General features: G+C 43.1%; 2 protein-coding genes and 1 non-coding gene across 5 annotated transcripts in view; 2 read left to right on the top strand and 1 right to left on the bottom strand.

Annotated features, from left to right (window-relative positions):
- Positions 1 to 871: 871 nt before the first annotated feature.
- On the top strand, positions 872 to 5480 carry RPL30 (ribosomal protein L30). Its single transcript, XM_067537020.1, has 5 exons — positions 872 to 972; positions 1059 to 1109; positions 2304 to 2449; positions 3814 to 3944; positions 5380 to 5480. The coding sequence occupies exons 2-5, from the start codon at positions 1089 to 1091 to the stop codon at positions 5427 to 5429; spliced, it is 348 nt and encodes a 115-aa protein (XP_067393121.1). The 5' UTR covers positions 872 to 972; positions 1059 to 1088; the 3' UTR covers positions 5430 to 5480.
- Positions 4882 to 5009, top strand: LOC137146206 (small nucleolar RNA SNORA72). The gene has a single exon (XR_010917849.1). It is a non-coding gene; the product is annotated as a small nucleolar RNA SNORA72 (small nucleolar RNA).
- Positions 5481 to 7857: 2377 nt separating the features above from the next.
- The window catches only part of MATN2 (matrilin 2), a 113402-nt gene continuing 95386 nt past the window's right edge, over positions 7858 to 25873 (bottom strand). Inside the window, exons 18-23 of one of the 3 annotated variants that reach the window (XM_067536996.1) lie at positions 25427 to 25840; positions 21805 to 21957; positions 12697 to 12768; positions 11914 to 12027; positions 11467 to 11565; positions 7858 to 8202 (exon numbers count right to left, since the gene is read on the bottom strand). In XM_067536996.1, coding sequence (XP_067393097.1) covers positions 8150 to 8202; positions 11467 to 11565; positions 11914 to 12027; positions 12697 to 12768; positions 21805 to 21957; positions 25427 to 25840 — 905 coding nt within the window. In that variant the 3' untranslated portion in view covers positions 7858 to 8149. Of the gene's footprint in view, positions 8203 to 11466; positions 11566 to 11913; positions 12028 to 12559; positions 12659 to 12696; positions 12769 to 13612; positions 13657 to 21804; positions 21958 to 25426; positions 25841 to 25873 lie in introns of those variants that run through there. The other 2 variants (XR_010917805.1, XM_067537004.1) reach the window with 2 other exon arrangements.

The raw sequence follows: 25873 nt of genomic DNA, 5'->3' as shown, positions 1-25873 counted from the left end.
TTCAAACCAATCCTCTAATTTGTCAAGGTCATTTTGAATTTTAAACCTGTCCTCCAAAGTGCTAGGGACAGGCCAAGTGCCTGAGACCTACCAAACCTGGGGCTGTATTATCTTACCCAGGGAGGTTTTGTAAGGCCAAAGCCTTCACTTACCTCCACCTCTGCCCTCAGCTGACCTGTCCTGCACTTTTTCCTGGCCCATCAAATCTCAACTTTATCCCTGGCCCCACATCTTCAAGAGGCCTCCATAGAGGGTACAAAAGGAAGGTGTGTGGGGGAAGGAGAGAGACCAGTAAATTACAGGGGCAATTAGACTCCCATTTCCTCACAATAAAGGGGTTTTAGTATTTTTGTGGCCCTCTACTACCTTGAAATTACCCATCCCTGGTTCAAAACTGTTTATATTTGCTTTGTAAAACAGAGACAGCTGTAGGGCTCTTTATATTGTGACTACTGCATTAAACCCCAACACTTTTTGAATATGGCGAGTACTGTTATTTTCTTCCTGGAAAGCAGCGGTGACTTCCCCACAGCCACAAAGTCGGCGAGTAGCAGACCTAGAACACTTAGCTCCCCTGCTCCAATCACTAAATACACTTCCCTAGTCTTTACAGTCTTCTCTTCCACCGTCCTTTCATTACACACGCGTTCATGGCAGAGCGCTCAGCGCTGGCATACATTAGCGCACATCTAGTCGCCCCGCAGCAACAGCAATAGTTGGGTCCGGACGGAACCACTTCCTTCTCCTCCCCCATCGAAAGAGGCTTTTTGCAGCCTCCGCACCTCCCCCTCAGCTCCTCCTCGCGGACACGGAGAGAAGTCAGGCAAAGGCGCAGGCGCATTTTAACCCGGAAGGGGCGGAGTAAGCGCTAACTTCTCGCGAGATCGCGCGCCGGGCGGCGCGGGGATCTGCGCTGCATTGTGGGAATTTCTTCCTTTCTTGTTGCCCGGCCATCTTGGAGGCGCCTCTCGGGTGAGTGGGGCTCCGCGAAGCCGGGCAGGAGCGGGGTGGGCCGGCCGGCACCAGCCACTAACCCTTCCTTCCTCCCTGTGTTTCAGCTACCGCCGGACCCGACACGCGGCAGCAACATGGTGGCCGCGAAGAAGACGGTGAGTGAGTGAGGCGGGCCCGGCCCGGCGCTCACGTGGCGGCGGCAGGAGGCTGCGGGGTGGCCCCGGGACGGGCGGCAGCCTGGGCTCTCGAGGTTGCTGTTGAGAGCTGGGTGGCCAGAGGCCTCCGGGCTCTCTCGGGGGAGACGCGGGGGCGGGGCGATGACCCCGGCCTGCCCCGGTGGGGGGGGAGGGGTTGCAAGGGCCCCCTATGAATGAGGGGAGTGAAGCAGGGCGGCCCTGGGCCTGCCGCTGCCATGGGGCTCCTTCGGCTCGCAGCCTCGGAGGCGCTAGCTCGTGGCGTGGGGCGGCAGCGTCATCCTAGATACGGGGGGCTCCCCCTCGCCTCGCTCTGGCCTCTTCCTTCTAGACCCTCCGTGTGGCAGCACCTCTCGCAGCCAGATGTTCTCTGACGTGCCGATATCCTCCCAGCGAGGCTGTGCTGGGTCAGGAGGGGCTATTAGACAATTATTCTGGAATATGGGGGGTCCGTGCGTTTAAGTGTGCGCTCTCCTGTGTTGTACCTTGGGATGAGCATTTTGCATTCCTTTTTGTAGGCTAGGATGTATGGGCTTCCTGCTGTGAGTTCTCTGTAATTACAAAAATCGCTGCAAAATGCCACAAAGCATTACAGAAAAATCACTTTAGCATTGTGTTGCTGGTGATCACTGTCATTATTATGTTGTTTGAAGTGTTGTGTCTATATAGGACAGGGTCTCACGGTCAGACTGCAGTACACTGGATTTAGAATGGTTCTTGATGCTTCTTTCTAAACCTGGCTTAGCCTTGGTAAATTGAAAAGGGACCTTTGAGTGTAGGATCCCACAAATATTCTGACATGTGAAAGAAAGGGTAAGGTCAGGCTAGAAGTTCAGAACAATATCTCATAATTTGTGTGGTAGTGTTCTGAAAAATAGTCAGTTAATTTCTCCTTGTATTTAAGAGTTGTAGATAAGGAGACTATCTTGAAGTCTGAGGAATGTTGTCATATTGTGTTAAAACAAGAAATTTTTATTTTATTGACAAGCTTTTTCTTCTTGGATATTCAGACACAAACTACTTAACCTTTTGCATTGTAAATAGTAGAAAGCTCAGTGAACCAAAATACTTGTGTTTAGTTAAAGCTCTTCAAAATTGTTCATTCTCTGTGGAAAAATCTGCATTACTTCATATACTTTCTTAACTCTGTTACAGAAAAAGTCTCTAGAGTCCATAAACTCAAGGCTTCAACTGGTTATGAAAAGTGGTAAATATGTGCTAGGGTACAAACAGACTCTGAAAATGATCCGTCAGGGCAAAGCCAAGTTGGTCATCCTAGCCAACAACTGTCCTGCTTTGAGGTAAGTATAGTTGTATTGAAAAATTGACTTCCTGAAAACTGTGCTTTTAGAAAGATACTGCCATCCACATTTGCTTTATGCTGTTCACGGAGTGAAAGTTTATACTATGGTGCACTGAACTGTCCTAGTTCTAGAATGTTATAAATATTTGCTACAAAACAGTGCTGGACTTCTGGTGCAAGTTATACGTGCAAAGAATGCAAGATTGAGCCTGTAAAGTGCTTCTAAATTATGCTGCCCCATTTCTGTACAGCAAAGGATGCTTACATTAAAGAAAAACGTTGTACACCTAGTATGACTAATAATGTTAAGGGTATAGCAAAGTGGCTGTTTATGCATGTGTGCTCAAAATAGTGTATTTAACAACTTTTAGTATACCTGTGTAAAATATTGCAAAGGGGAAGATTGGTTTGAAATATTTGAGTATATTTGAGTAATATTACTCATGGTGTAGTTCTACTCCTCGAGCATAGTTTTGAAATTTAAAGCTCCTGGGCAGTAAAATCTTCTGCAGTGGGGAGATCATAAATGGCTTCTCTCCTCCCCTCCTGCCCCCAAAAGAAAAAAAAAACACTAAAAAACCCACCTCCCTGTTTTGAAACCTCATGCTGTGTGGACTGGACTCTGTTTGTCATCAAATAGGGGTTTGGCGGCTTTGAAAATAACTTTTATGAGGAGTTGCAAGATGCAGAAAAGGGATCCAGACCATGTAGTGACTGGACTAGTCTGTGGAGCTGTTGGGGAGAAAGGGCAGGTTGATGTGGATCTTCCCCTAATTTGGATTGCTGAAGAAAAGATAGGGGAATAGTGGTGTCTGGCAAAATGTGCAGCTGATAGAGGCCAGGTGACAAGGGGGCAGTTAAGAATGTGAAAACTGGATACAGTTCACTTTAGTGCCTCTGTCACCACCAGCAGCTCAGATCTTGCTTCCCTGTCTGGTCAGCATCTGGCTACCTGCCTTCCTTAGTCCTCATCAGCTATAGGTTTCAGTGACCAACCCATCAAGCAGTCCTGCTCAGCTCCTGCTTCCTATCAGCAGTCTACATTTGCATCTCCTCTCAGCCCTTTTTTCCTGGAAAAGACATCTGCACTAACCAGAGCTGCCAAACCCCATTCCTGGCAAACAGTATCAGAGTTATACATCCTAAAGCTCCGATTGGGAAGTGGGAGTCCCTTCAGGGGTAGAAAGGTGGTGACCATGCCCCAACACACACCTCAAGTGGAGGAATAAAAATAATTTCACTGCTTAATAATGTAAAACTTTAAATTCCAGCTACACTTCTAGACTGGTCTAATAATGTCCCATTGAAAGATTCATTTGATGTGAATGCACAGTTTTCTGATACATAGTTTTTAATTTTCAGAAAATCAGAGATTGAGTACTATGCTATGTTGGCAAAGACTGGTGTGCACCACTACAGTGGCAACAATATTGAATTGGGTACAGCATGTGGAAAATACTACAGAGTGTGCACACTGGCTATCATTGATCCAGGTATGTATATTTTGCGGCTTTGAAAGCACACTAACCCATGGTCCACATACTGGCATCCTAGCTTCTTCTGCTTACGTATGGCTCCATCACCATAAAACATTCACTGGATTTGTCATTCTGTTTAAAACCAGGATCCAGTGCATGGACAGGACTTCCATGACACAGAATGTGGGTTTTTTAAAAAACAAAACAGTGAAACTCATCTGCTTGACACACGGCGTGTTCTCTGTATCAGGCTTGCTTCATCTCAGGAACCTATTTTCCCCACAAGCAATGGGGATCCATAGACTACTTTGCAGTTTGTGCTGACCCTGCTTAGAATTGGCCAGTTAATATCGTTTTGAAATATGATCTCTAAGGCCATTTTTCTTATTGGACGTTTAAGCTTGAAAGTGAACAGGATTGCTAAATACTCTATCCTTTGTCATTTAAAATGATTGTCGTCATCTGTGAACAAAGATAATTACCATTGGCTGATGATATCTCTGGGCCCAAAGGCTCACTTAAAATCTCTAAAATGACCACTCTTAATTTAGGCAATTTCTTGTCCTTTGTTTGCCCCAAAGTATCCCTCAACATACAGTCCAGTTCTGCTCTATTTTAGACAGTCCCTCTGTTCAGTTGCTGCTTTGTCAGCCTCTTTGAATGGCTGCTTAAAAATGGGTTTCATAGCATAATATATATTTGTACTGTTGTCCTTGAGTGACCATTTGAATTTTCACTCTAGTTATATCTGCTGATTGCACACATGATGTGAATATAGCAAGTGTTTTTTGCTTTCTGAAACTTATTCCAGCAAAACCTAATTTATCAGATGCTGCTTCAGGATTGCCTTGTGAATAACTATTTTAATATAATAGTTACATGCAACATTTTCTTATTTGTAGCTGTATAATTTAGCTCTTAACTGTATAATATCTCTGCTTTTGAGTTAGTGTTGCAAATATTATTGCTGTCCTGATATTTCAGTGATCAGGGCAGGCTAGACACTCGCTATTTTAAAACTGCAGTGTGTCACCAGGACTTGCTTGTTTTTTTAGTTGTTTGTAATGGTTAGTGACATATATGGAATTGCCATTTTGTGTTGTACGTTAGTATAATTTATACAGAAATTGCTTTGACACCTTGATTTTAAAATCTCTTAATTGCTTTTATTTTAAATGGTATACATCTGAGTATGGTCGCTATCCCTCAAAAGTATTTGTACGTGCAGACACTGAGTTTTTTTAATTAATGTGGTAGAATTTTCAAAAGCCAAATTATAACAGACTTGTAAGTGGAAAATATTTGATCATTGTGGAGTGGCAGACTTAAAATAGCTGTGGATTTCTTACTAAGCTTGGAAACTAACATGAAAATAGTTGTCCTGTATTTGTGAATGGATTTTTCTGTAGCCCCTTTCCTGTGATTTGAATATGGCGCTTTTTATTTACAGGTGATTCTGACATCATCAGAAGCATGCCAGAACAGACCAGCGAGAAGTGAAATCTGTCATCCTTTCTATAATAAAACTGGCTACAGACTTATTTTAAAAAACCTGTATTTTGTATTAATTATACTGTTGCTGTTTGGGGTGCAAGTGTACAAATAGAGACTGATTACCATTGCTGTGCCTTCTTTTCTATTACAAATATGTCTACAGAAAAACAGTCCAACTTTCTAAAGACTTTGGAATTGAATAGAGCAAGTAGAATAAGAATCTATGAAGTTGGTTGTCAAGTCGTAATAGTTTGTGCTTTATTCTGTTTGAGTGGTTAATTTAAGGGTATGACTTAAAACAGCCTAAACACTTAAAATCAGTTTAATTTGAGGTAAGCCTGAGGTAGGTAAGCAAAGTGGGAGAATTTTATATAAAATATATGGCTTATTTGAACTAAAATTAGTTGGGTTTTTTTTTTTTTTAAGATCCAGAAAAGATCTACAGGGGCTTATGCTTCCATCCCCAAAATGGGTGCAGAAAAGGCTACTGCTTTTCTGGAAAGAAGAGTTAGCAAATTACTTCATTCTGGCAAGTTGAAATCAAAAGGGAGCTTGTATGCTGCTTGTTCATACTTTAAATTGTTCCATTCAGAACAAGAAAAAAGCAATATAAAGCACTCTCCAAGGAGAGAAGATGGCAGCAACAAACTAAAGGATTTTGGGGGGAAGGAAGGAGGAGAGAGAGAACAGCCTTCAGGTTTCTTGTGGATAGAGCTTGTTTTTATCTGTGAAAGTGTCCATGTTGTCCTGAGAGAAAACATCTATTGGCACATTTGTGGCCTAAGACATATGAGTGGATTTACTTATGACAAAGCAGGTACCCACAGCTGGTGGACTTTTCAGAGATGAAGCAGAGAGGGTGAAATGGCAGTTCAGGAAAAATTTTGACCAGCTCTGCTAATTTGTAATTGGTTTTTTCTTTGGTGAGAAGAAATAAATTCAGTGTCAGTTTGAAACTGACCCCATTTTTTTGATTTGACCAACACTTTGAAAAATATTGCTCAATTCTACTGTTCTTCAACAGGAATAGGATTGTCCAGCCTGAGAATTTCAGAGAAAACAGTGCCTTCTGTATGGCTCTCAAATTGAAGTATTTGTGAGTGGGGATTCCTCCTAGGACCACTCTCCCTGAAACATTTGGCAACCCCTATTCCACCCCCTAACTAGAGAAACTTGCATGCATCTCCCACTGCAAACTAAATAGAACACATAGCTTTGCATGCTAAAGCCACTACCTCAGGGAGGATTGAAACAGTAGGTGGGAGTCTGTTGTAAACTCTTGATCTTCCTGAGTGGGCTCTGGGCTTAAATTAGGAACAGCAGCTGTGTGGCAGTAGCAGTAAGTCCACTGGACTAGTTTAAAATAACCCAGCAGAAGCTGAGAAACTGCAAGTCCTGGTGAAAGGCGTGACAGTGAAGACTTCTGGACTCCTATAGAGGCTGCTTTGCTTTTGTGGTCCCCTGCAGACACGATTGTAGCTGTGAATGGGCTAACTGTATAGTGCAGATGATATTCTGGATGCCTTACAAATGAGTATAAGATGTTTGACCTGAAGAGTTTACAGACTAGAATGTAGGCTGGGACCAAATTAATTGTGAATTCTGCCCAATGGCTGGTGCTAGAACCCTGCATGGCTACAAAAATGTGGATCTGCATCTGCAAGAATCAACCTCTATTCGACCTGCAATCTGCACTACCTATTTTATATCTATCTGCATCTGCACCACATTTGCAGCCCGTGTTGCTAATCAGCAGTTTGGTGACAAGTTCCCTCTTCTCCCCACTCCCGATCAGCTCTTGTGTGGCCAGCCTCTGCCCCTGACTCTTGGAGGAAACAGCCTCAAAGGGGATGAGCTGTAAACAGCTGCTTCCCTGCCTGTGAGATCTGCAGTTGATCCACAATCTGCAAAAAAAAAAAAAAAAAAAAAAAGGTCTGTGCATTTGCAGGGGCCTATAGAGTCCTAGGTAAGAGGAGATTGTCTGCTACCTCCAGAACTCACAGACAGCTAACTGATACTTTGAGCAGCACCAAATGCCTGTAATAATTCAAGAAAATGCTGCAGTTTGAGTTAGTGCTTCCATTTGTGATGCAACTAAAAACCTATTCAACAGGTCTACACTCATTCCCTCAGATAATGAGTTTTCTATGGGCAATGTTTTATGGTAGGTGAAGGAGAGTATATATGAAACCGAGTTGTTTTATAGTCACATTTATGCTGCACACTTAATATTTTTAGTATGATAGACGGAGCGAGAGATGGAGCACACACAATGAAGCAAAAATGATTTACAGAGTACAATAGATCCTAAGGCCAGAAGAGGACCATTATGATCACTTGTCTGACCTGTGGAACACTGGCCATAGAACTTCCCCAAAATAATAGTGCAGTAAGTAGTTTAAACACACCCAAACACCATGGAGGTTTCATTTAAAAATAACAGCATTTTATTTGTTGCATAGCTTATAAATTCAAGTGTAAATTCTACTTGGAAATTTTGCTAATTACTAAGTTTTTATATAAGTTCCTTTCGACATTTGTCTTACTGCAATCAATGCAAAAGAATATGATGCTATACTTCAGTATGTAAATACTGGGTCCAAAAATGTCCTTTTCCCTTAGACACAAAGATTTGTGCTACATAGCTTTGTACTGCTTTAACAAAATAGCTTTGTTACAACTTGTATGTATAAATATACAGTACGGTGTACACTGTTAAGAACTCATCAGTATTTTAGTCTGTGTTCCAGGGCTTCCATTCTCTTAGTTATTTCTTCCAGTAGTCATAAGTTAAGGAATAAGGTATCTGGAATACACAGTATACTAAAAAAACTTGCCAGAAAATCCTTCAAATATTCATTTGATTTTCCCAACATAGAAGTGAAAGAAATCCTTTTTAAAATGACCATAATTTGACAAACATGTCATGGCAGCCTGTACTGAACTGTATGTTTAACAAAAACTAAATATTATAGTCTTAGAATACATCTGCACTCCGCATATTTTTCTGCTCAGCATTCTGGCAAATATTGCTACACTCTTCTTTCATTATCCTTTAACTGCCCTCCTCCAATTTATTATGGAGGGAAGAGAGAATATAACTGCAGCAGCTGGTGCTGGTAGTGGGGGTTTGTAATCTGTTACTGAGGTGCTTTCACTTTATTATTCTTATTTCACTGCTCAACCCTATTTCCTCATCAACGCAGGGCTGGGCACAGGAACCAAGGGAACTGTATGGAGCCCAATGAAACTTTACAACTGGGTTTCTTTATCTACCCTAAAAGTTGTGTTTTACATTTAAAAGTGCTGGCCACTTGCATTACCAAAAGTATCCACAGACAGAAATTTCAGGCCGCTGCTTATTATGTCTACTTAGCACAGTGCTAGGAGAAAGGGCTTCTACTGCCATTTTAAAGTGAAGTGAAACTTTGTTTCTTGCTAATGCAATCTTTAAAAATGTTTCAGCAACTTACCACTGTGAAGCCTTATTTATATATAAACATGCTGTTTACAGTAGATTAATATGGAAAACACATCGGGTCCCCAACCCACAAATAGGTCTGGTACTGTACTGGAAAATCATATCTAGGGTATTTATGAATACTGTAGTAGTGGAGCACCTCAGGATCTCTTTAATAGGTGTATTCTCAACATTCCTGTGAGGCAGGGAAGTGCTATAGCCCCCTTTTACAGAGAGGCTAAGGGATGGATCCATAAAGTAGACTTTAGGCTCAGTGTTTTGTGGACTCCCCATCACTGGAGGTTTTTAGGAATATATTGCACAAACATCTGTCATGATTGGTCTGGGTTTACTTGGTCCTGCCTCAGTGCTGGGGGCTGGCCTTGATGACCTCTCAAGGTCCCTTGCAGCTCTCCATTTCTGATTCTTTGCAACATCAAGCTTTTAAATGCTCTGCTGCCTAGTGGAATCCACAGAGGAAGAGTTGTGTGCGTAAAAATGGGATCCACAAAAGCCAGCAAGGTGAGGTAGGAGCTGCTTAAACTAGTGAGCAAGAAATTTGTAGGATACAGCTGTGGCTTAAGCAAGCCTGCCCTTCAAAGGGAATTAGGCACTAACTCCAGGCTGCAAGGAGGTGCCTGTTGCTGTTTGGGATTCATAGCAGTGAATCCTTTCCCAGAGTTAGACGTCTAAGGCAGGTCAGCCTTTTCTTGCAAAAATGATGAGGTGGTGGTGATGCCCCCTACAACCTGTAGTCCAGTAGTGAGCGTATTCATTCAGGATGTAGGAAAGATGGGTTCAAGTCCCTACTCTGCCTGATTCAGAGCAAAGAACCCAGGTCTAAGATATGTCTATAGTGCAGTAAAATACCTTGGCTGGCCTAGGTCAACTGACTTGGGCTGGAGCTGTGGGGCTATAAGATTGCAGTGTAGACGTACAGGCTCGGGGGGGAGCCTTGGCTCTGGGACCCTCCCCCCCTCACAGGGACCCTGAGCCCAAATGTCTACACTGCAATTTTACAGCCCTGTGAACCTGAGTCAGCTGCTCCGGGCATTCTATTGTAGTGTAGACATACTTGCCATTCCAAGCTACCACCCTAATGACTGGATCATCCTTCCTATGATCTAATCAGCCCTTGGGACTCACAAGCTCTATGCCCACTACCCTGTTGCTTTGGTGGCTTCTTCCTTTGTGTTGGCTTCTGTAAAGACACCAACTATCCACATTTCCTTAAATCCATTAGTGAAGTCTTTGACTCTGAGCTTTCACCTGCTACTCTTTTAGGCTGTTTACCTCCAATGCTTCTCATGTTATGGTCCCTTCCTCTGAGAATTCATTTACAAATGTTCTTCTCAGCACTACTTAGGGCTTGTTTATACAGGGAAACTTACCTGCATAACTATACCACTTTAATTATGGTATATTTTCCTCTGTGGACACTTATTCTAGAGTAAGAGCTAATAGGGAGAGTAGTAATAGATAACTATAGCAGTATAATTATTCCAGCAAGTTTCCCTATTTAAACAAGCCCAAACTTGTCTCAGCCAGAAAGCTAGCTGTTGAGCTAGTTCAACAAGCCAGTTCCATAAGCACTTATCCTTTGGGAAGCATCCCATTAGGAACTACTCAAATGCCTAATCTCTGCACCCCCCAGGTGAGTAGGTCTGTATTAATCTCAAACACAACCCTTGTGTACAAAACTGAAATTGAAGAGAACATGCAGCCTTTTCTTATTCTCTCAAATATTCAAAAATAGCTTTCATAAAGGTAATGGCTGTGCACCATGGGAAGTTATATAGTAAGTTTACAGTGTTTGTAGCATCAGCCATCTTACGTAGAGCAAATTAAAGCTACAATTTGAAACTACAAATTAAAAATTGTCTATCGCAGCGCTATAATAAAGATTCCTCTGAAGAGAGGCAGCAGACTGCACTATGGAGTAGCTTTGAATTTAAAATTCCAGCCAGAAGGGTTTGTGTGTGCAAAATTAGTCCTTACCACTGTTCTCTATATAATACACTCACATTTTCATTTGGATATTTTTTTAAGTGACTCGTTGCATCTGACCCTTCCCTGAGCAGAGCAGGAGACTTCTGAGATTCAGTATTCTGATATAAAAGTTTCCTGTTGCCAATATACACTACTCAAAAATACTATGATGGAGGATTAAAATTTCAGCAGAAGTAATAGTCAAATCCAGAGAATATGATTATGGTCTCAAAATCAGTTTCTATTTTCTTTGCCTTCTCTTCCACTGACCTGATTCTAAGATGTAGACTTGTCTTGCTATTCAGTGGTTATGAAACATTAAGGTGAACGTTTATGAATAAAAACTTTGGTCCCTTCATTGAAGGAGCTATTGATTTGAAGTCATCATAAGAGCTTTGCCTCTTGTAGACTGTACACAGTAATTCAGTTTTTTCAGTTAATAAATTACCTTTGGACCTAAAGAGACATCTGAGACTAGATGAGTTTTAAGAGTGTGGTCCTAACTAGCATTTACTGTAACTGTCTTTTTTTCCCCTCTTATAAATAACTTCCTTTCTATCTGTGATCCAGAAAACTATTATTCAGAAAGGATATATCGCTGGGTTAGTTTTCTTACTTCAGCGTTTGCATGGTTCTGGAATGTCATGAGATTTTCACAGTTACATTGCTCTTTCTTTTCTTTTGAAGGGTTTGCTAGAAAAGCAGACAGAAGGCATTTAAAGAAATGGTGACAATCTAAAAATACTGAATCTGCACAAGAATGTAACCATTACATGCAGAGTATATTCAATATAGTTTCCTAGCCTCAAAACATAGTATAACAACTATCAAAAAATGCACATATCGGATCCCAGTGAAATACTTAGTTGTAGTCACCACAGAGAAGGAGGCAAGTAGAGAGGGTACTGTGAAGAAACAGGTAGGCAAGAAACACCATTCTGTGGCAGCATTGTTTGAGTTTCCAGATTTGGCCTGCCTTTCTAACTGTGTAATCATAGGGAAGTATGGACAAATATTATCTGAACCATGGTAACTGATTACCTGATCTGACTGTTGACTGTGAAACACTCTCCTCTTCAAAAAGATACTTGTGATGTACTGCAAAATTGGAACAGGCAAGGAGGTCTGTGATGGCTATGCTGGCTGGTTCAGCTCCTGCAGGAATCCCCAAGGCAGAATTGTGGTCAAACTTGATTAACTCATGATTATGCAACACAGCTATTGAATTTTATGTGTAATATCTTATTCAGTTAAAGCCATCTTCTGCCACTCACCCACTGATTAGCTCCTTATCCAGTGGATTTTAGCAGGGACTAATTCATGGTGCAAGGTATTAGGAGTTTGCATTTTACCCAAAGAAGCTGTGGTACAAAGACTTAATGAAGCAGCTGAGCTGTTAGATTGTATTTACTGTAGATAGACTGTTTAAATATTGTATTCCAGACCTGGAGAGAGACTTTAGCTCTGTATCAGTTCCTGTTAAGCCTGGCCACTTTATATTCTATTAAATAACAAATGATCATATAAATCAAAGAAGAACATGCATTAAAGTACATCAACCTCCAAGGATGGTGTAGAAGTTGCAGCCTCCAAATGAAATATTACAGTAGAATAAGGAGGGAACATGCAGCCATGGGCTTGTTGCAGCAAAGCTCAGAAGCTGTGTTGTGCAGAGCAGAAAGGGTTTGTGGGGGAAATTTTATTTTTTGTATGGGAATCCCTCTGGGCTAATGGTGAACTTTCTCTGTAGAGGATGACATGAGAAGAATGCTGAGTGGGGAGCCACCTGCAGTGAAAACAGGACACAGATTTAAAGCATCTTACCTGAAGAATGAGAACCAGTCTTGTGATGCCTCCCTGTCAGTGGATCCTGATGTTGATCTGATTCTTTCAAAGCTGCAGAAACAATTTCCAAAGGGAAAAAGATATTAATAGACAAAAATTATTTGATTTCTTTGCACAGAACAGTAGCTTCCAATGAGAGGAAAATTATAGTTCTTTCCTGTTGATTTTCTGTTAACAGCTTCCTGCCTCATTCATAACAAATTGGTAATGGCTCTCGTGTGGAATTCAGAGGTAGCCCAGCATTTTTGCTGGAAGCTCCAGGACTAAGCCATGCCCTTCAGCTTAGGCCACCAAAAGAGTTCTTCCAAAGCTAGAAACACTTCAGCAACTGACTGCTACCAACTTTAAATTATACTAACTAACCTTAAGTCTTTGTGTGTGTGTGTGTACATATATATATTTGTCTTCCTTTAGAGAAAAATTTCAGATTGTTACAGGTTGGGACACTAGATAGGGAAAGCTCTGAGTTACTACAGAGAATTCTTTCCCAGGTATCTGCCTGGTGGGTCTTGCCCAGATGCTCAGGGTCTAACTGATCACCATATTTGCAGTTAGGAAGGAATTTTTCTCCAGGTCAGATTGGTTGAGACCTTGGAGATGCTTCACCTTTGCAGGATGGGTCACTTACAGGTTTTAACTAGTGTAAATGGTGAATTCTCTGTAACTTGCAGTCTTTAAACCATGATTTGAGGACTTCAGTAATTTAGTCAGAGGTTAGAGGTCTATTTCAGAAGTGGGTGAGGTTCTATGGCCTGCAATATGCAGGTTAGACTAGATGATCACAAGGGTCCCTTCTGACCTTAAAGTCTATGAAATTTTATTCTGGTCATTTACTAGATTATCAGGGTGGGCTGAATGTGGAGAGAAGCTGCTAACAGAATGAGAAATTCCTTACCTGATCATTTTCTTTCTGCAGCACAGTTCTCTTCTACTTCATTACTAGTGAGAAGTAGCAATCAGTGACTCACAGAATAAGGAGGGGGGGGGGGAGCATAAAGCAGAATTTTAAATTATAACACCAAATAAATAGGCAGAAATAGAAGTTTCCCCACAAAGCACAAGTTTTGTAATATAAGGATTTATTTGGGACCTACCCCAGCAGCACCGTCCTACCAAAGGATGCTTTTGCAGAGACATAAAAACCTACTTTGCAAGCCCTCAAGTGAGCTGAGACACTTTCTTCTCACAGTGCCATGAGGGATCTTGTGGAGAGAGCCTTGCTTCCCTCTGTGAAGGGTTTTCCAGAATTTTAGTGCTTTGGCTGCAACAACTTTGAAGCCCTGAGGCCCTGGCATTTTGGATGAAATAAGTTGTACGCTTGAGATATCTTTAGAGCTCTAAGAATGCCAGTTAATTGGCACAAATGATGGGAGAACTATTTCCCAAGAATTGTGGAAAGAATTTACTTTGGGTGGAAAGGTTTCTTGAGCTATATAAATATTTTTTCCTTATAACAGCAGTGGAGTTTTTGTACAGATGGAAGAACTAAGTCCCAGACTTGTTTTACAGAAGTAATGACTGTTGATACTGGATGCTTAGTGATCAGTGTGAATACCAGTGAGACACGGTACACCTGATTTGCAGATCAATAAGGTTTAACGTGCAAGGTTTTCTATAGATATACTAGTTGAATACAAAGCCTAAAATTAACTACAATATATCATACTCACTAAGCCTGGAGAGCTAAGCAGTTACTCAGAAGGCTGTATACAGGAACGGCTTTCTTCAGGGGCCCCGCCAGTGAGTCAGTGGCCTCTGGTCCAACCGGCAGCACCTCCCGCAGAGTCAGGTGTTGATGGAGCACCCCCCTTTGTCTAAGTCAGGGGTGGGGAACCTCCGGCCCACGGGCCGGATCCGGCCCGCGAAAGAATTTGATCCGGCCCGTGGGCGGGCGGGAAGTGCGCGCCGCCGAAACCCTGCCGCCGAAACCCTGCCGCCGTCTGCCCATTTTCGGCGGCGGCGGGAGCTCGGAGGCAGTTACTGGCCCACGGCACCCTGCGGACACTATAAAACCGCGCCGCCGAAAAGGCGGAAACGGCGGCGGCATTTCGGCGGCGAGGGGGTGGAGTCGGCGGCGGCGCGGTTGCGGGGGGGGGGGGGCGGGCAGTTCCTGCCGCCGAAACCCTGCCGCCGTTTGCCCCTTTTCGGCGGCGATGGGGGGAATTCGGCGGCGGAATCGGCGACATGGCCCGCGAATGAAGGTAGGAATATCAAAATGGCCCTTGGCAGGGAAAAGGTTCCCCACCCCTGGTCTAAGTAGTGACTTCTTATACCCTTCTATAAACAGCTTTCATCTAATTACCTCTCTACTCATTTTCATACATGCTAATTACCTACATTGGATTTTTACCCTTGACTACATTCCATTCTCACCATGATAATTGGGGTCATCAACACATCTGGTGATAGGAGGGGTGATGTAAAAATATGCCTCTTGGCAATGAAACAGTGTACCCCCCAGACGTTCAAGGATAACTTGTTGTTCCCATCACCATTATCTATGTGCAGCTGCAAGCATACATGTTGTTATTTTGTCTTATGTGCCGTGGTATGCAGAAACAGACATCTGCAAGGTTACTCAGTAATCCTATTCATCTCTACCAACTGGAAGATGTCGTGCTACAGGGGTCAGAATAGCCAAGCAAGCAACTGAAGCTATGCTAGGCCTGTAGGACAGTGGTCAGGCAACTCAAATTGCACTGGGCCTCCAACACTGGCAATTAGAAACAACAGAAATGGGACTGTCTAATTTGGTTGGTTTGATTAATCTTGACACTTGATAGTGTTCAGCTAGGGAGTTCAGCTGCATGAAAAACGCTGCTAGGATTGGTACCCACTTTATGGTGCTTGATTGTATGATGCTAGTGTACCTAAGAGCATCAGAACTTTGTGATCAGTCATATTAATAATTACTAAGAACCAGGACCCGGTGGTGCTGGGCACTGTTCAACAAATAATTGTAGGTGGGGAGGGTAGCACTACATATTAAGACCGCCTGATGTTTCCTATAATAAGATCCTGTTTTCGGGATCTTGCCAAACTTTAGCTATTTGGGCTGAAATTTTCCTTGCCTGGTGTCTACCTCATCCTGGTTTCTTTCCCCCAGCTGTTTCTAAGAATAAAGTTGGGAGTCAATATGTTGTTTTGCAGTGTTAAAGTTCTGATGACCTTTTCTTTGACAGCAATAGTATGCCCACATTTTGGAGCAGGGCTTGAATTTTAGCAGGGAGTTGGCTTTTGTGTTTGGGATGTGCCTTTTATTGTCCCTGTGAAAATCCACCCACATTATAAGCCTTGAAAAATCTGTTTGCACAGCACAGACTTCTTACAGTTTAGCAGCTAAAGTCTCCAAAGGTTCTATGCTCACTGCATATGCTCCATTCCCTTACAGTTCCTAATGCTGACCCCACTGTGCAGGCCTTCTCCACAGAGCAATGAAACATGCTTTATGCCCAGGGTGGGGCTGGGCAATGGAGATGAGCTCAGGAAGCCTGTCTGTACTGGGTTCTCAATGACAACACCCCCTCCCTCCCCATTCTCACATCCCCCACTGCTGGGCTCAGGCAGTTTGGAGGAGGAAGTTGCTTGATTCAAATGCAGAGGGGACAAGAGCTGGATGAAGAGCTAGGAAAAGGAGTAAACTGAAGCCTGGTGAGACTGGGACTAGAAGAAGAAGAGAAACTGGGAATTGGAGGGGGCCTGGGACTGCTTAGGCAAGAAGATTGGGACTGTAAGGGGGAGCCTAGAACTGGCTGAGCAAGGGGTCTGGGATGGGTTGGGGAGCAAGAGACTAGGAAATGGAGGTTGGGATTGGGAGCCAATTGTGGGGAAGGCATGCTGAGTTCTGATGAGGAGATGTGGGAGTCTAGGAATGCCTGGACAGGAACCAGGGAGCAGGGTGGGATGCTGAGAGCCTGAGACTGGATGGGGAGCCCAAGGTGGGAGAGTGGGACTGGGAGCTACTGGGAGGGGCAGTGACTGGGGGGTCAGGAAGAGGGAGATCAGATGAGGAGCCAGAAGGGAGGGGACAGAGTAACTGGAACCGGCTGGGAAAGGAAACAGGAAGTGGTGGGGGAGACCAGGACTCTGAAAGGGAGCTCAGAGGCAGAAGATGGGGCTGCCTGGCAAGAAAATTGGGATGACAAGTTTGAGGAGTAGAGACTGAGCATAGGTAGGCAAAGAGAATGGGACTGAAATGCCAAGGGTGAGGAAGAAACAGGACTGAGACAGTGTGGAGGAATGGGGCTGAACAGGGGAGGGAGGAAAAGGCAGAAGGGTCTGTGACTACTAGAAAACACTCCCCTTCAGAGCTTGGAATGGAACCCAAGATTCTTGAGTCTGACCATTCCTTTGCTGCCAGCAAATCTTTGTCAATCCCATTGACAAAGTGTGGGACTCATCCCCCTCTAATACAAGTCTACACAGAAGATGACAACCTACTATTGCTATCAGTTACACTTTTAGTGCGAGTGTGAGAGGTCTTTGCAGTGAATGTGGAGGTTCGAACCCTGCTGATGAATCATGTGGGTGTCAATAGAAGGGAATTTGTTTTTTTCAGTTTGTTTTTTTTTAAACTGAGACACTACACACAATACACTACCTGTTCAGGCCTTAATTCTGGCATTTCTCAACTTCTGAATGTTTGACAATGTCACTTTAATTTTCTTTTAAAGATAGGCTTTTGGGTGTGTAATATATATACATGTATATATAAAGGAAACAGTCTCTGTCTCAGAGAACTTAGTGTTAACCTTCACATCAGAAATGAAACTGACCAGATCAATGAATGACAATTTCTGATTGAATTCTGTCTTGGTACCACAGTTATCAATGAGGCTAACAGCATTGCTTCTAAACTACAGTTCTCTTCTGATGCCCTGCTGTTATGTAGGTAATTCGGGTCTGCATGATGAAAGGGTCGCTGGTTCAAGAGGTCAGGTCTTTTCTGCAGTGCAATGGAGGCCCGTTGGCTGTCTATCAAGTCCAAAATAATAGGTCTTGGGGGCACTTAGAGATGCTTATACCTCTGGTTATTCAGTTTTGGAAGGGATAGAAACCATATTTATATCCTAGCATAAGCCAACCTCTAACTACCAAGAGATTTAGAAGGAAATTTTCCCTGTTTGCAAATTATTCCATAACTGCCCACAACAGGGTTTCTCGTATCTCCCTCTGAAGCACCTGGTATCACCCACTGTTGGACAGAATACTGGATTTTGTGAACCACTGATCTGATCTTGTGTGAACACTCATGTTATCATTTAGACATGACACAGAGCTGCAGAATTGCACTGGAAGGATGTGTGCTCAGATTTTGGAAAACTGTACAGCACAAGGCAGGACCTTGAGAGAACTGGATGCTTTCCTTTTTCCAAGTGCATGGCCACAACCTCTTGGTCATCTTGTCTTCCAGGCCCCACTCTGTGAGGCTTGCTTCTATAGCGAGTATGCAAGAGTTTGGAGTAACAATGGGTTAATTGTCAGCATGCTCTTTATATTACCTGCTGCAAGAAGCATTTGGAAGTGATGTATGAATGAAGCCCAATATCGCACTGCATCTGTTGAGTGGTTCAATGTTCTCTGGTGGAATTTCTGGAGGCACATTCTGTGAAATCCCACTTGGGATATCATCGATGCACGACCCTAGCAAACCTAGTTACTGGAGACAATTGGCTACAGGTGACCACTGCCAGATAACGACTGATGTAATGAAGTTTTGGATCTTTGCAAATCTTTACAGGGAGTGGTGGTAAAAGTATGTCCAGAGCTATGACTCTTTTGACACTTGGGTGAACATTTCTGTGGTGGAATCAAAGCTCTTTCTGGTTTTGAACAACTGGTGGGTATGAATCCTTTCCAGCAGCTGGCAAGTTTTGAGTGGGTCTGCTTCTCTGGACAAGGCACTGATTAGGAGGTTGTTCATGAATGGGTAGAGGTATGTAACTTGCAACCTGAACTATGTTCTGACTACTAACAGCCATTTCTCAAGATTTTGGATGCAGAGGGGAGTTCAAAAGGAAGAGTATTGTACAGGAATTGTAAGCTCTCATACACAAAAATTCATTTTGTCTTTGTGATGCTGAGTTGGTTTCAAAGCAAAAATTATATAGGTCCTCCTTGGGAGCTTGTGCTCCAGATTTCACTCTGCAAGGGGAACAGTCTCTTCTTGAATATCTTTGAGTTTATGATTTTATATAATATTGGACCTTAACATTCAGTTTTAATCAAAAATCCCTATTTGGATCTTATGACTTCACAAAGGAGGAGAGTAGAGGAAACCCTGAATTGAATACTGCCTGCAGGGGAAGATATTTGATTAATATTAATGAGTTCTTTGTATGCTACTGGCTTCCTGTCCTGGCAAAGTCATGCAGATTTTGGGTTTTTGGCTTCTTTTGGTTTTGGGGGTGCAGGTGTGGTGCTTCCCCTAGCTGTTTGCAGGGCAGAGATAGCACACGATTTGTCCTGGCCTTGGGACTGTTCAGTTGAGGTGATAGACTAGTACAAATACCCAGCTTATGGCAATGGCCTTCTAGATGGCCCTGGGGACCTGCCAGGATGCCTGCCTGCTCTCTCATGCTGGCCAGCACCCATTTGAGTACTTTAGGAGAGACCTGGTCCCACATGGGGTTTTACTCAGTAAATCCGAATAATTTTGAACATGGGAAGGAGCTTCTCACTTACCCTTCTGTAATTCCATGATGGCACAGCTGCATGGGGAACAGAGTTCTAATGGGCCTCTGTTCTGGGCACAGACCACTGCAGTGCTCCTTGGTCTTTAATGTGGAGTCAGCTGATGGAATGGGGGAAGGGTGGAGAGTCAAGATACTCTTCCCCACCCTTCAGACACTGAGCCCCTTTGCCCTGGCAGAGCGGCAATGGGATGAAAACCCAAAAGATGGGCACAATTCCCATTATACGGCAATCTGAGGAGGGCTGCAGACGTGTGACAGGGTTTTCTGCTTCCCCAGACATGCTGCAGGATGAGTGTAGGGCAGAGAGCATTGTGAGAGAGCCTTGACTAGGAGAAAAGCCCCAGCAAACGCCATCTCAGAGTAGGAAGGCAAAGGAGAAAGGATTTCAACCCCATTTTTTATCCCACTTGCTCATTAGCAATACAAACTGCTTCCTTGCAAAGGTGTGGCTTGCTTTTTGCCTTCTTGGGCACTTGGAGTCTCTCGTGTTTACAAGACCAAACTTAGAGCAGGCTGTGAGAGCTCTTCTCCTGCTCCTGGGTCAAACCTCCCATGGCGGAGTCCAAGTTTTGGGGAGGGATGCCTCTCTCCCTGCTCACTCACTTCTTGGTCAAGCCCTATATAACAGAGTCAAAACCTTGGGCTGTGTGTGTGTGTGTGGCACTGGCCTGCCAGCCTGACTCAAAGCCCCATGGCTTAGCGGAGTAAGAGATGGGGCTTGCAGCAGCAGGGCATAACTTGACCTCAGAGGCTCCTTGAAAGCTGCCTACAGCACCTCCTAGATTTGTCTAGATGCTTGAAGGGCTTCTCTGCTACTGCGGGGGGGAGTAGAGGGAGCCTGCTATAGAGAGGCTGCACTGAAGGATTACAGGTCTGGAGCCAGTGATTCCTCAGCTGAGTGGTGGGTAAGAGGAGCTTCCTGGAATGAAGTCACTGCTTCACAACAACAAGTACAAATTAAACTTACAAATAAAACAAAGTGCTTGTTTGAGATGCCAGTCTGTTCCACCACTTAGGGCAGAATTTCTGGTGGCCCACGTTAAAAAAAGGTGCTTAGTCCTGGAGCTTTCAGCAACAACCCTGGTCTGCCTCTGAACTCCACAGGTAAGAGGCATTACCCATTTGTGATGAATGGAGAGAGAAGCTGTGCAGAAAACTAGGAGGAAGACTGATGGATCACTGGAGGCAGAATTTCTAGTTTGGAAAGTGCCTCAAAGGGGCAAGAGTTACTTATTTTTGGTTTAGCAAATACCACATTTCTGAAAAGGAAATATACAGCAAACAGCATTGCAGCTACTTAAAGGATGTTTGAAAGGGAGAGAGACTTATCAAAAGAGTTGCCAGAGAATTTTGGGCTTGGAATCTCGCTGCGCTTTTGAGATTGTCGTCATCTGTTCGCCTACCTAGTGTGATGGTTGATGAACAGAACCACTTTTCTACAAGCTCAGTATTCTGCATATCAAAAGGAGCTAGCAATAAGATCCTTAGGGCTGAGAGAGAGAGGCAATGGATACACAGTTTGGAGGGTCCCCAGTCATACTCTTTTTTCCTGACTCCTCCCAGATCCCTGTCTAAAAGGAGGAATGTGTTACTTCCTGCCAGGCAATCTTGCACAGCAATTTAAAAAAAAAAAACAAAAAAAACCCTGAACTGCTTTTTTAAGATTAAACACGGTAAAAATTAAAGGGCCCTCTGGGATTCCTGTGCTTCATTCTCCTGTTACATGAAGTGACTTCAGGCACAGATATGAATTAGGCAGTAATACTGAGTGCCAGGTGTATGTGAGTGGGGCACCACTAGATCCCTGGTGAACAGGGGTTGGTTCCAACTCAGAATCCCCTCTTCCCCTTGCACAAATGCTATGGGAAACAGGTCTAGAGCATGGCTGCTTGTGACACAGTGGGGTTGGGGGAATGACTTTGGAAGGTCAGGTTCTGCGCTCATGGATCAAAGGAGTGGTTTGAGGCACAAACTGGTTGGATTTCTGTTTACTTATTAGATACATAGAACTATTTTGTTGTTGTTGCGAACACTGCGCAACAGTCCTTAAGAATAAGTTCTTAAGACTTTTAGCTGCTGAGCCCTTCCACTGATTTAGGTAGTGGGACATCAGCACCATTTCCTTATACAATTTTAAACATGGCTCATATAGACCTTAAGAACAATTATTGTCTCTCAATAAGACATCATTTTGAATTTTTTCCCCAATATTCCTAGTGAAATAGCTCATGTTGTGCTGATCTAACTGTAGCCTAAGGGAAGGGGAGGGCATTACCAATCCTCCTGGGATTTAAGTATATATTTTATGTGTCATTTATTAAAAACCAAAGAGAAGCAAAATATAAATGGCTGTTCACTTTTCTTATATCTCATCAAAACTGGCATGTGGTACCTTCACAGATTCGTTTTTTTAGTTTTTCACTTATCTCCCCCATGGCACTGAAATCCTCAGCATAGAAGAGATGTTTGTCTGGTGGCTCAGAAGCAATTTCCCGCAATTCTTCCTCAATTGCTTTTCCTATTCCAACAGCATAGATAGTTATACCTGGGTGCAAGAGAAATTGCACATTAGTACTACAGCAACATTTTTAAAGTCCACAGTCTAAGTGAAAGCAAGATGTATTATTGATTACTTATAGCACCATAAATGTGCATGCCCTGTAACTCCAAAGATTGTGTTTGATGAATAATCCTAGTTACAATTTGAGTTCCATAATATTTGAAATACTCTAGAAACTCCACTAGCAACAGAATGCTTTACTGTTGGTTTTATTAACAAACAGTTGTTTAGCTAAAGAAACCATGGACAGATTACCACTGATAATAAATGAACCCTGAAAGAGCACTGCGGATGCAACATATTCAGGAAGGGAGAGTACCTCTGATTAATTTAGCAGTGGTACTGAAAGACTGGAGCGACACAGAGCTCATCAGTCCCATTTTTGCTGAAATGATAAATAAGCTTGATGTACTGAGGCAGAAAGGGGGCAGAATCCTGAAAAAGTTCAGTACTTTCCTGAGAAATAAACTTAAATACATAGTCTTCCAATAGAGTCAGCTGGGCAGATTAATGCTAGAGCCTGATCATCTAAGAGAAACCCAGAATTTATGTGGGGAGAAGGGACTGGGAGAGAAGGGCCATTTGTGGGGCTAAAGAAAAAAGATGAATGAGTCCTGGAGTAGGGATCCCAGCTGCAAGTCTCTCCTGCATGAGGTGTCAGGTGTTTTTGGAGGGAGAGGGAAGGAAGAGAACTGGGAGTAAGAGATCAGTTGCTTAAGGGGATTCATGTTCTAGTTAGTCTTAATTCATCCTGGTAGTGGGGCTGGAGACAATGGCTCACAGTCCTCTCAGATAGATTTAACACACACACCACACAAAGCATAGCACACTTCATACTCCTGTTTTCCAACAGTTGGCAATAGTCTTTGCTTCTGGTTTACATGTGATCTGAATATTCATTTCTGGTTACATCACGTCTGTGATTAGAAAATGCTCTTGTCTTGCACTGACCACTCTGGACTTTAAAAAACATTATAAGTTGGTCCTTGTCCTCTCTGCAAAAGGTCTCTGTGAAATGAGTGCAGAATATCTGTCTGTGATCCCAGTCATTTAAAGAAAAAAACCCACAACAATTTTAAGGACTGATGCAATTTTTAAGAGAGCTTCAGTTACCAATAACAAAAACTGAATGTTCAGCTCTGTTTCAGATAAAAAATAGGGCATGGGGTTAGCTTATCTTCTTTTCTTTGTTCAGTGATAACATCTGTGTCCTCACTATGAATCAACACTTTTAAATCTCCACTAGCAATGCAGGAGACTAGATGTGATGACATAGTAAATACACCTCTTCCATCTCCACTGCCTACATTTTTATTAAGCAGTGTCCTCCTTTCTATCAAGATCCTGTATGACATTGTGCTAGTCAGGAAAATAAAACATCCACCATGTTACAGAGGTTGATTCAGTTTAATGAATAGACTATTCATGCTGAGGTCTGCTGCTTTTTAAAGACTTGGAGTTAACAATGATAAAATATCAGTGCCAAATTCCTGCTCAGCATAACTACATTGCTTCCAGTGGATTACACTGGGGATGTATTTGGCTCATGGTGTCTCAAATATCAGTGAAAGCAATACAGTGCTGAGGTTTCTCACAGAAAGTAAGTAGGGTTGGCTTGCACTTCTCTCCAAGTCTTTTACTCCTCAAAGCCTGTAATTGTTCCATACTATGTCCCAAATCCTACTTACCTCACTCCTGTGTATGAAACCATAAGTTATTGGTTTAATTTCCAAAGCTTCAGAAAGAGGCATGGTGTTGACATTTCTTTGTGAATACAAGTTTATTAGCTCTGCTGCCTCCTACTCTGTACTTTCCCACCCTGTTTCTTCCTCATTTCCTCATACCATTACTTCCTCCCTTTTCTCCTTACAAGAGTCACATCAGAACACACTCCAAGCTGGTTGCACAAACAGGTACCCCTGCCTGTATTCAAGTGTGCAACAAACTATCATTGCATCAATATATCAAAAAAGAAGGTCTGAAGCCTCTCTAAAAAACTGGCAGCTTTATTGGTACTACAGTCCATCAGCCCAGGTTAGTAGTAAGGCTCTTGCAAAACATTTCCTATTTTACAAGCGAGTCCTTTATTGTTGAAAATTTTCAGTTTTTAAATCAGCTCTAGCTGTTAGTAGATACTATGTGGAAAAAGTGATTTTTGCCAAGGGTGCTGTACAGAATTGATTTCTGCCACCTTGATCATAGAACCCCCCCGAAAAACCCCAACCAACCAAACTACAACCTATCTTAGACCATGTTTACTGTTCAAAATAACCAGTCTTCAATTAAATCTGAATGTGAGTTATCTTGCTAGGCCCACCTCTACAGCAAAAAATGGGTTTATTTTTCAGCAGGACGGGTAGAATTTGGACAATAAAGCAACTGTCATAGGGTCAGCTCACCGCTAGGGTGCCTCCTCCTGGATGCTCTAGAGATTAGCTTCTTCCAGGTGCTGCGCCCACCTCTAGAGGTCTCCTCACGTGTCATCCTCTCCCTCATCATCATCTCCCTGCGACCTCTTTGTGACTTGGCCTTCTATGTCAAAGTCTTTTGGGGCAAACTGTCCCAGGCAGTCCACTCTCCACTGCCTGGCCTGTGCCACTTCCCTAAAAAGTGGTAGGGGAACTCGGCCCACTGTCCACTCTCAGTTCCAGATCAGGGAACCTCTAGTCAGGAGGCAAGGTCTGTTCCATCCTGGACCGTACTGCCTTCTCCCTGAGCCTTTCCTTACCTTCTGGCTCTCCCCCACTTCTCTGGGTTTGCCAGATGCACAACTCCTTCCTTCCAGAGATTTACTGTAGGCTACTTCCCAGCAGCCTCTGGCTACTCTTAGCTCCAGCCCCTCCTATCCTAGTTCAGCCAAGATTCATCTAATTGATCCCTGCTCCCTGGCTCCTCCTCCATGTGCAGCCTGTGCAGTTAACTGACCCACCAAGACCTTCCGGTCTTGTGTGGGTGGACACCCAATAACAGCAACATATAATTGTGTCCAAGTCTATGCTGTATTCTTTAAAATAATAGCATGAAGCAAAGGCTCTGATTTTTTGAGTGGGATGTTTTATATTAATATTGTGTGTTAAAAGGATTAGTTAATAAAGCTCCTGAGATCTGCAATTGTCCACTTAAATTAAGTACCTTTAGTGGAAACATGCAGGGCACAGCTCAGCATTCAAGGTATGCAATACAACTGCCTTGTGATGATTTGGTACTTCAGTACATAGACCCTCCGAGGATTCATTACTTCCTAGGATAGTAGTTGTAATGTAAAGCTTTGTGGCAAAGCCTCTAGGCAGCAACCCAAACATTTGAGAAAATATTATTCTCTCCAGCAGAGGGCAGTGGTACATGCACTTGCCAGTACATTAGGGCAATTCTGTCTCTTAATTATGTTGAAATACTTTTTAAAATAAATAAACATTATCCTTAAAGAAACAGTGACAAAGAAATATCAGATTACCATTCTGCTTTGTTTTTCTGGCCCACTCAGAGACTTCATCTTGGGCTCGTCCATCTGTAAACACAACAGACACCCTGGGCACGTTTGCTGAAAATGGCCTTGCCCCTTCTGCTTCAGTAAAGCTTTTCTCAAACATTCGTTTCAAGGCAAGTCCAGTCATGGAGCCTTTCCCCATGTATTTCATTTGGGATACTGCTTTCTTCATGTCTTTGGCTGTGCTGAACTGTCTTAATGTGAACTCTGTGCGGACTTGAGTGGAGTACTGCAGCAAACCAACTCGAGCAGCTTTGGGAGAAATCTCAAGAGAATCCAAAATTCCAGAGACAAATTCTTTTACAATTTCAAAATTATCCTCTCCGAGACTTTTTGATCCATCAATCACAAACACCAGATCAATTGGGCCTTCAGTGCATCCTGTACAAACAAAATACAAGCCAAGATTTTAAA

The sequence above is a fragment of the Emydura macquarii genome, unplaced genomic scaffold, assembly GCF_026122565.2.
Source record: "Emydura macquarii macquarii isolate MOO-44397 ecotype Brisbane River unplaced genomic scaffold, CSIRO-AGI_Emac_v2 contig_383, whole genome shotgun sequence".
Taxonomy (NCBI): Eukaryota; Metazoa; Chordata; order Testudines; family Chelidae; genus Emydura; species Emydura macquarii.
This window is presented reverse-complemented; position numbering and strand designations above follow the sequence as displayed.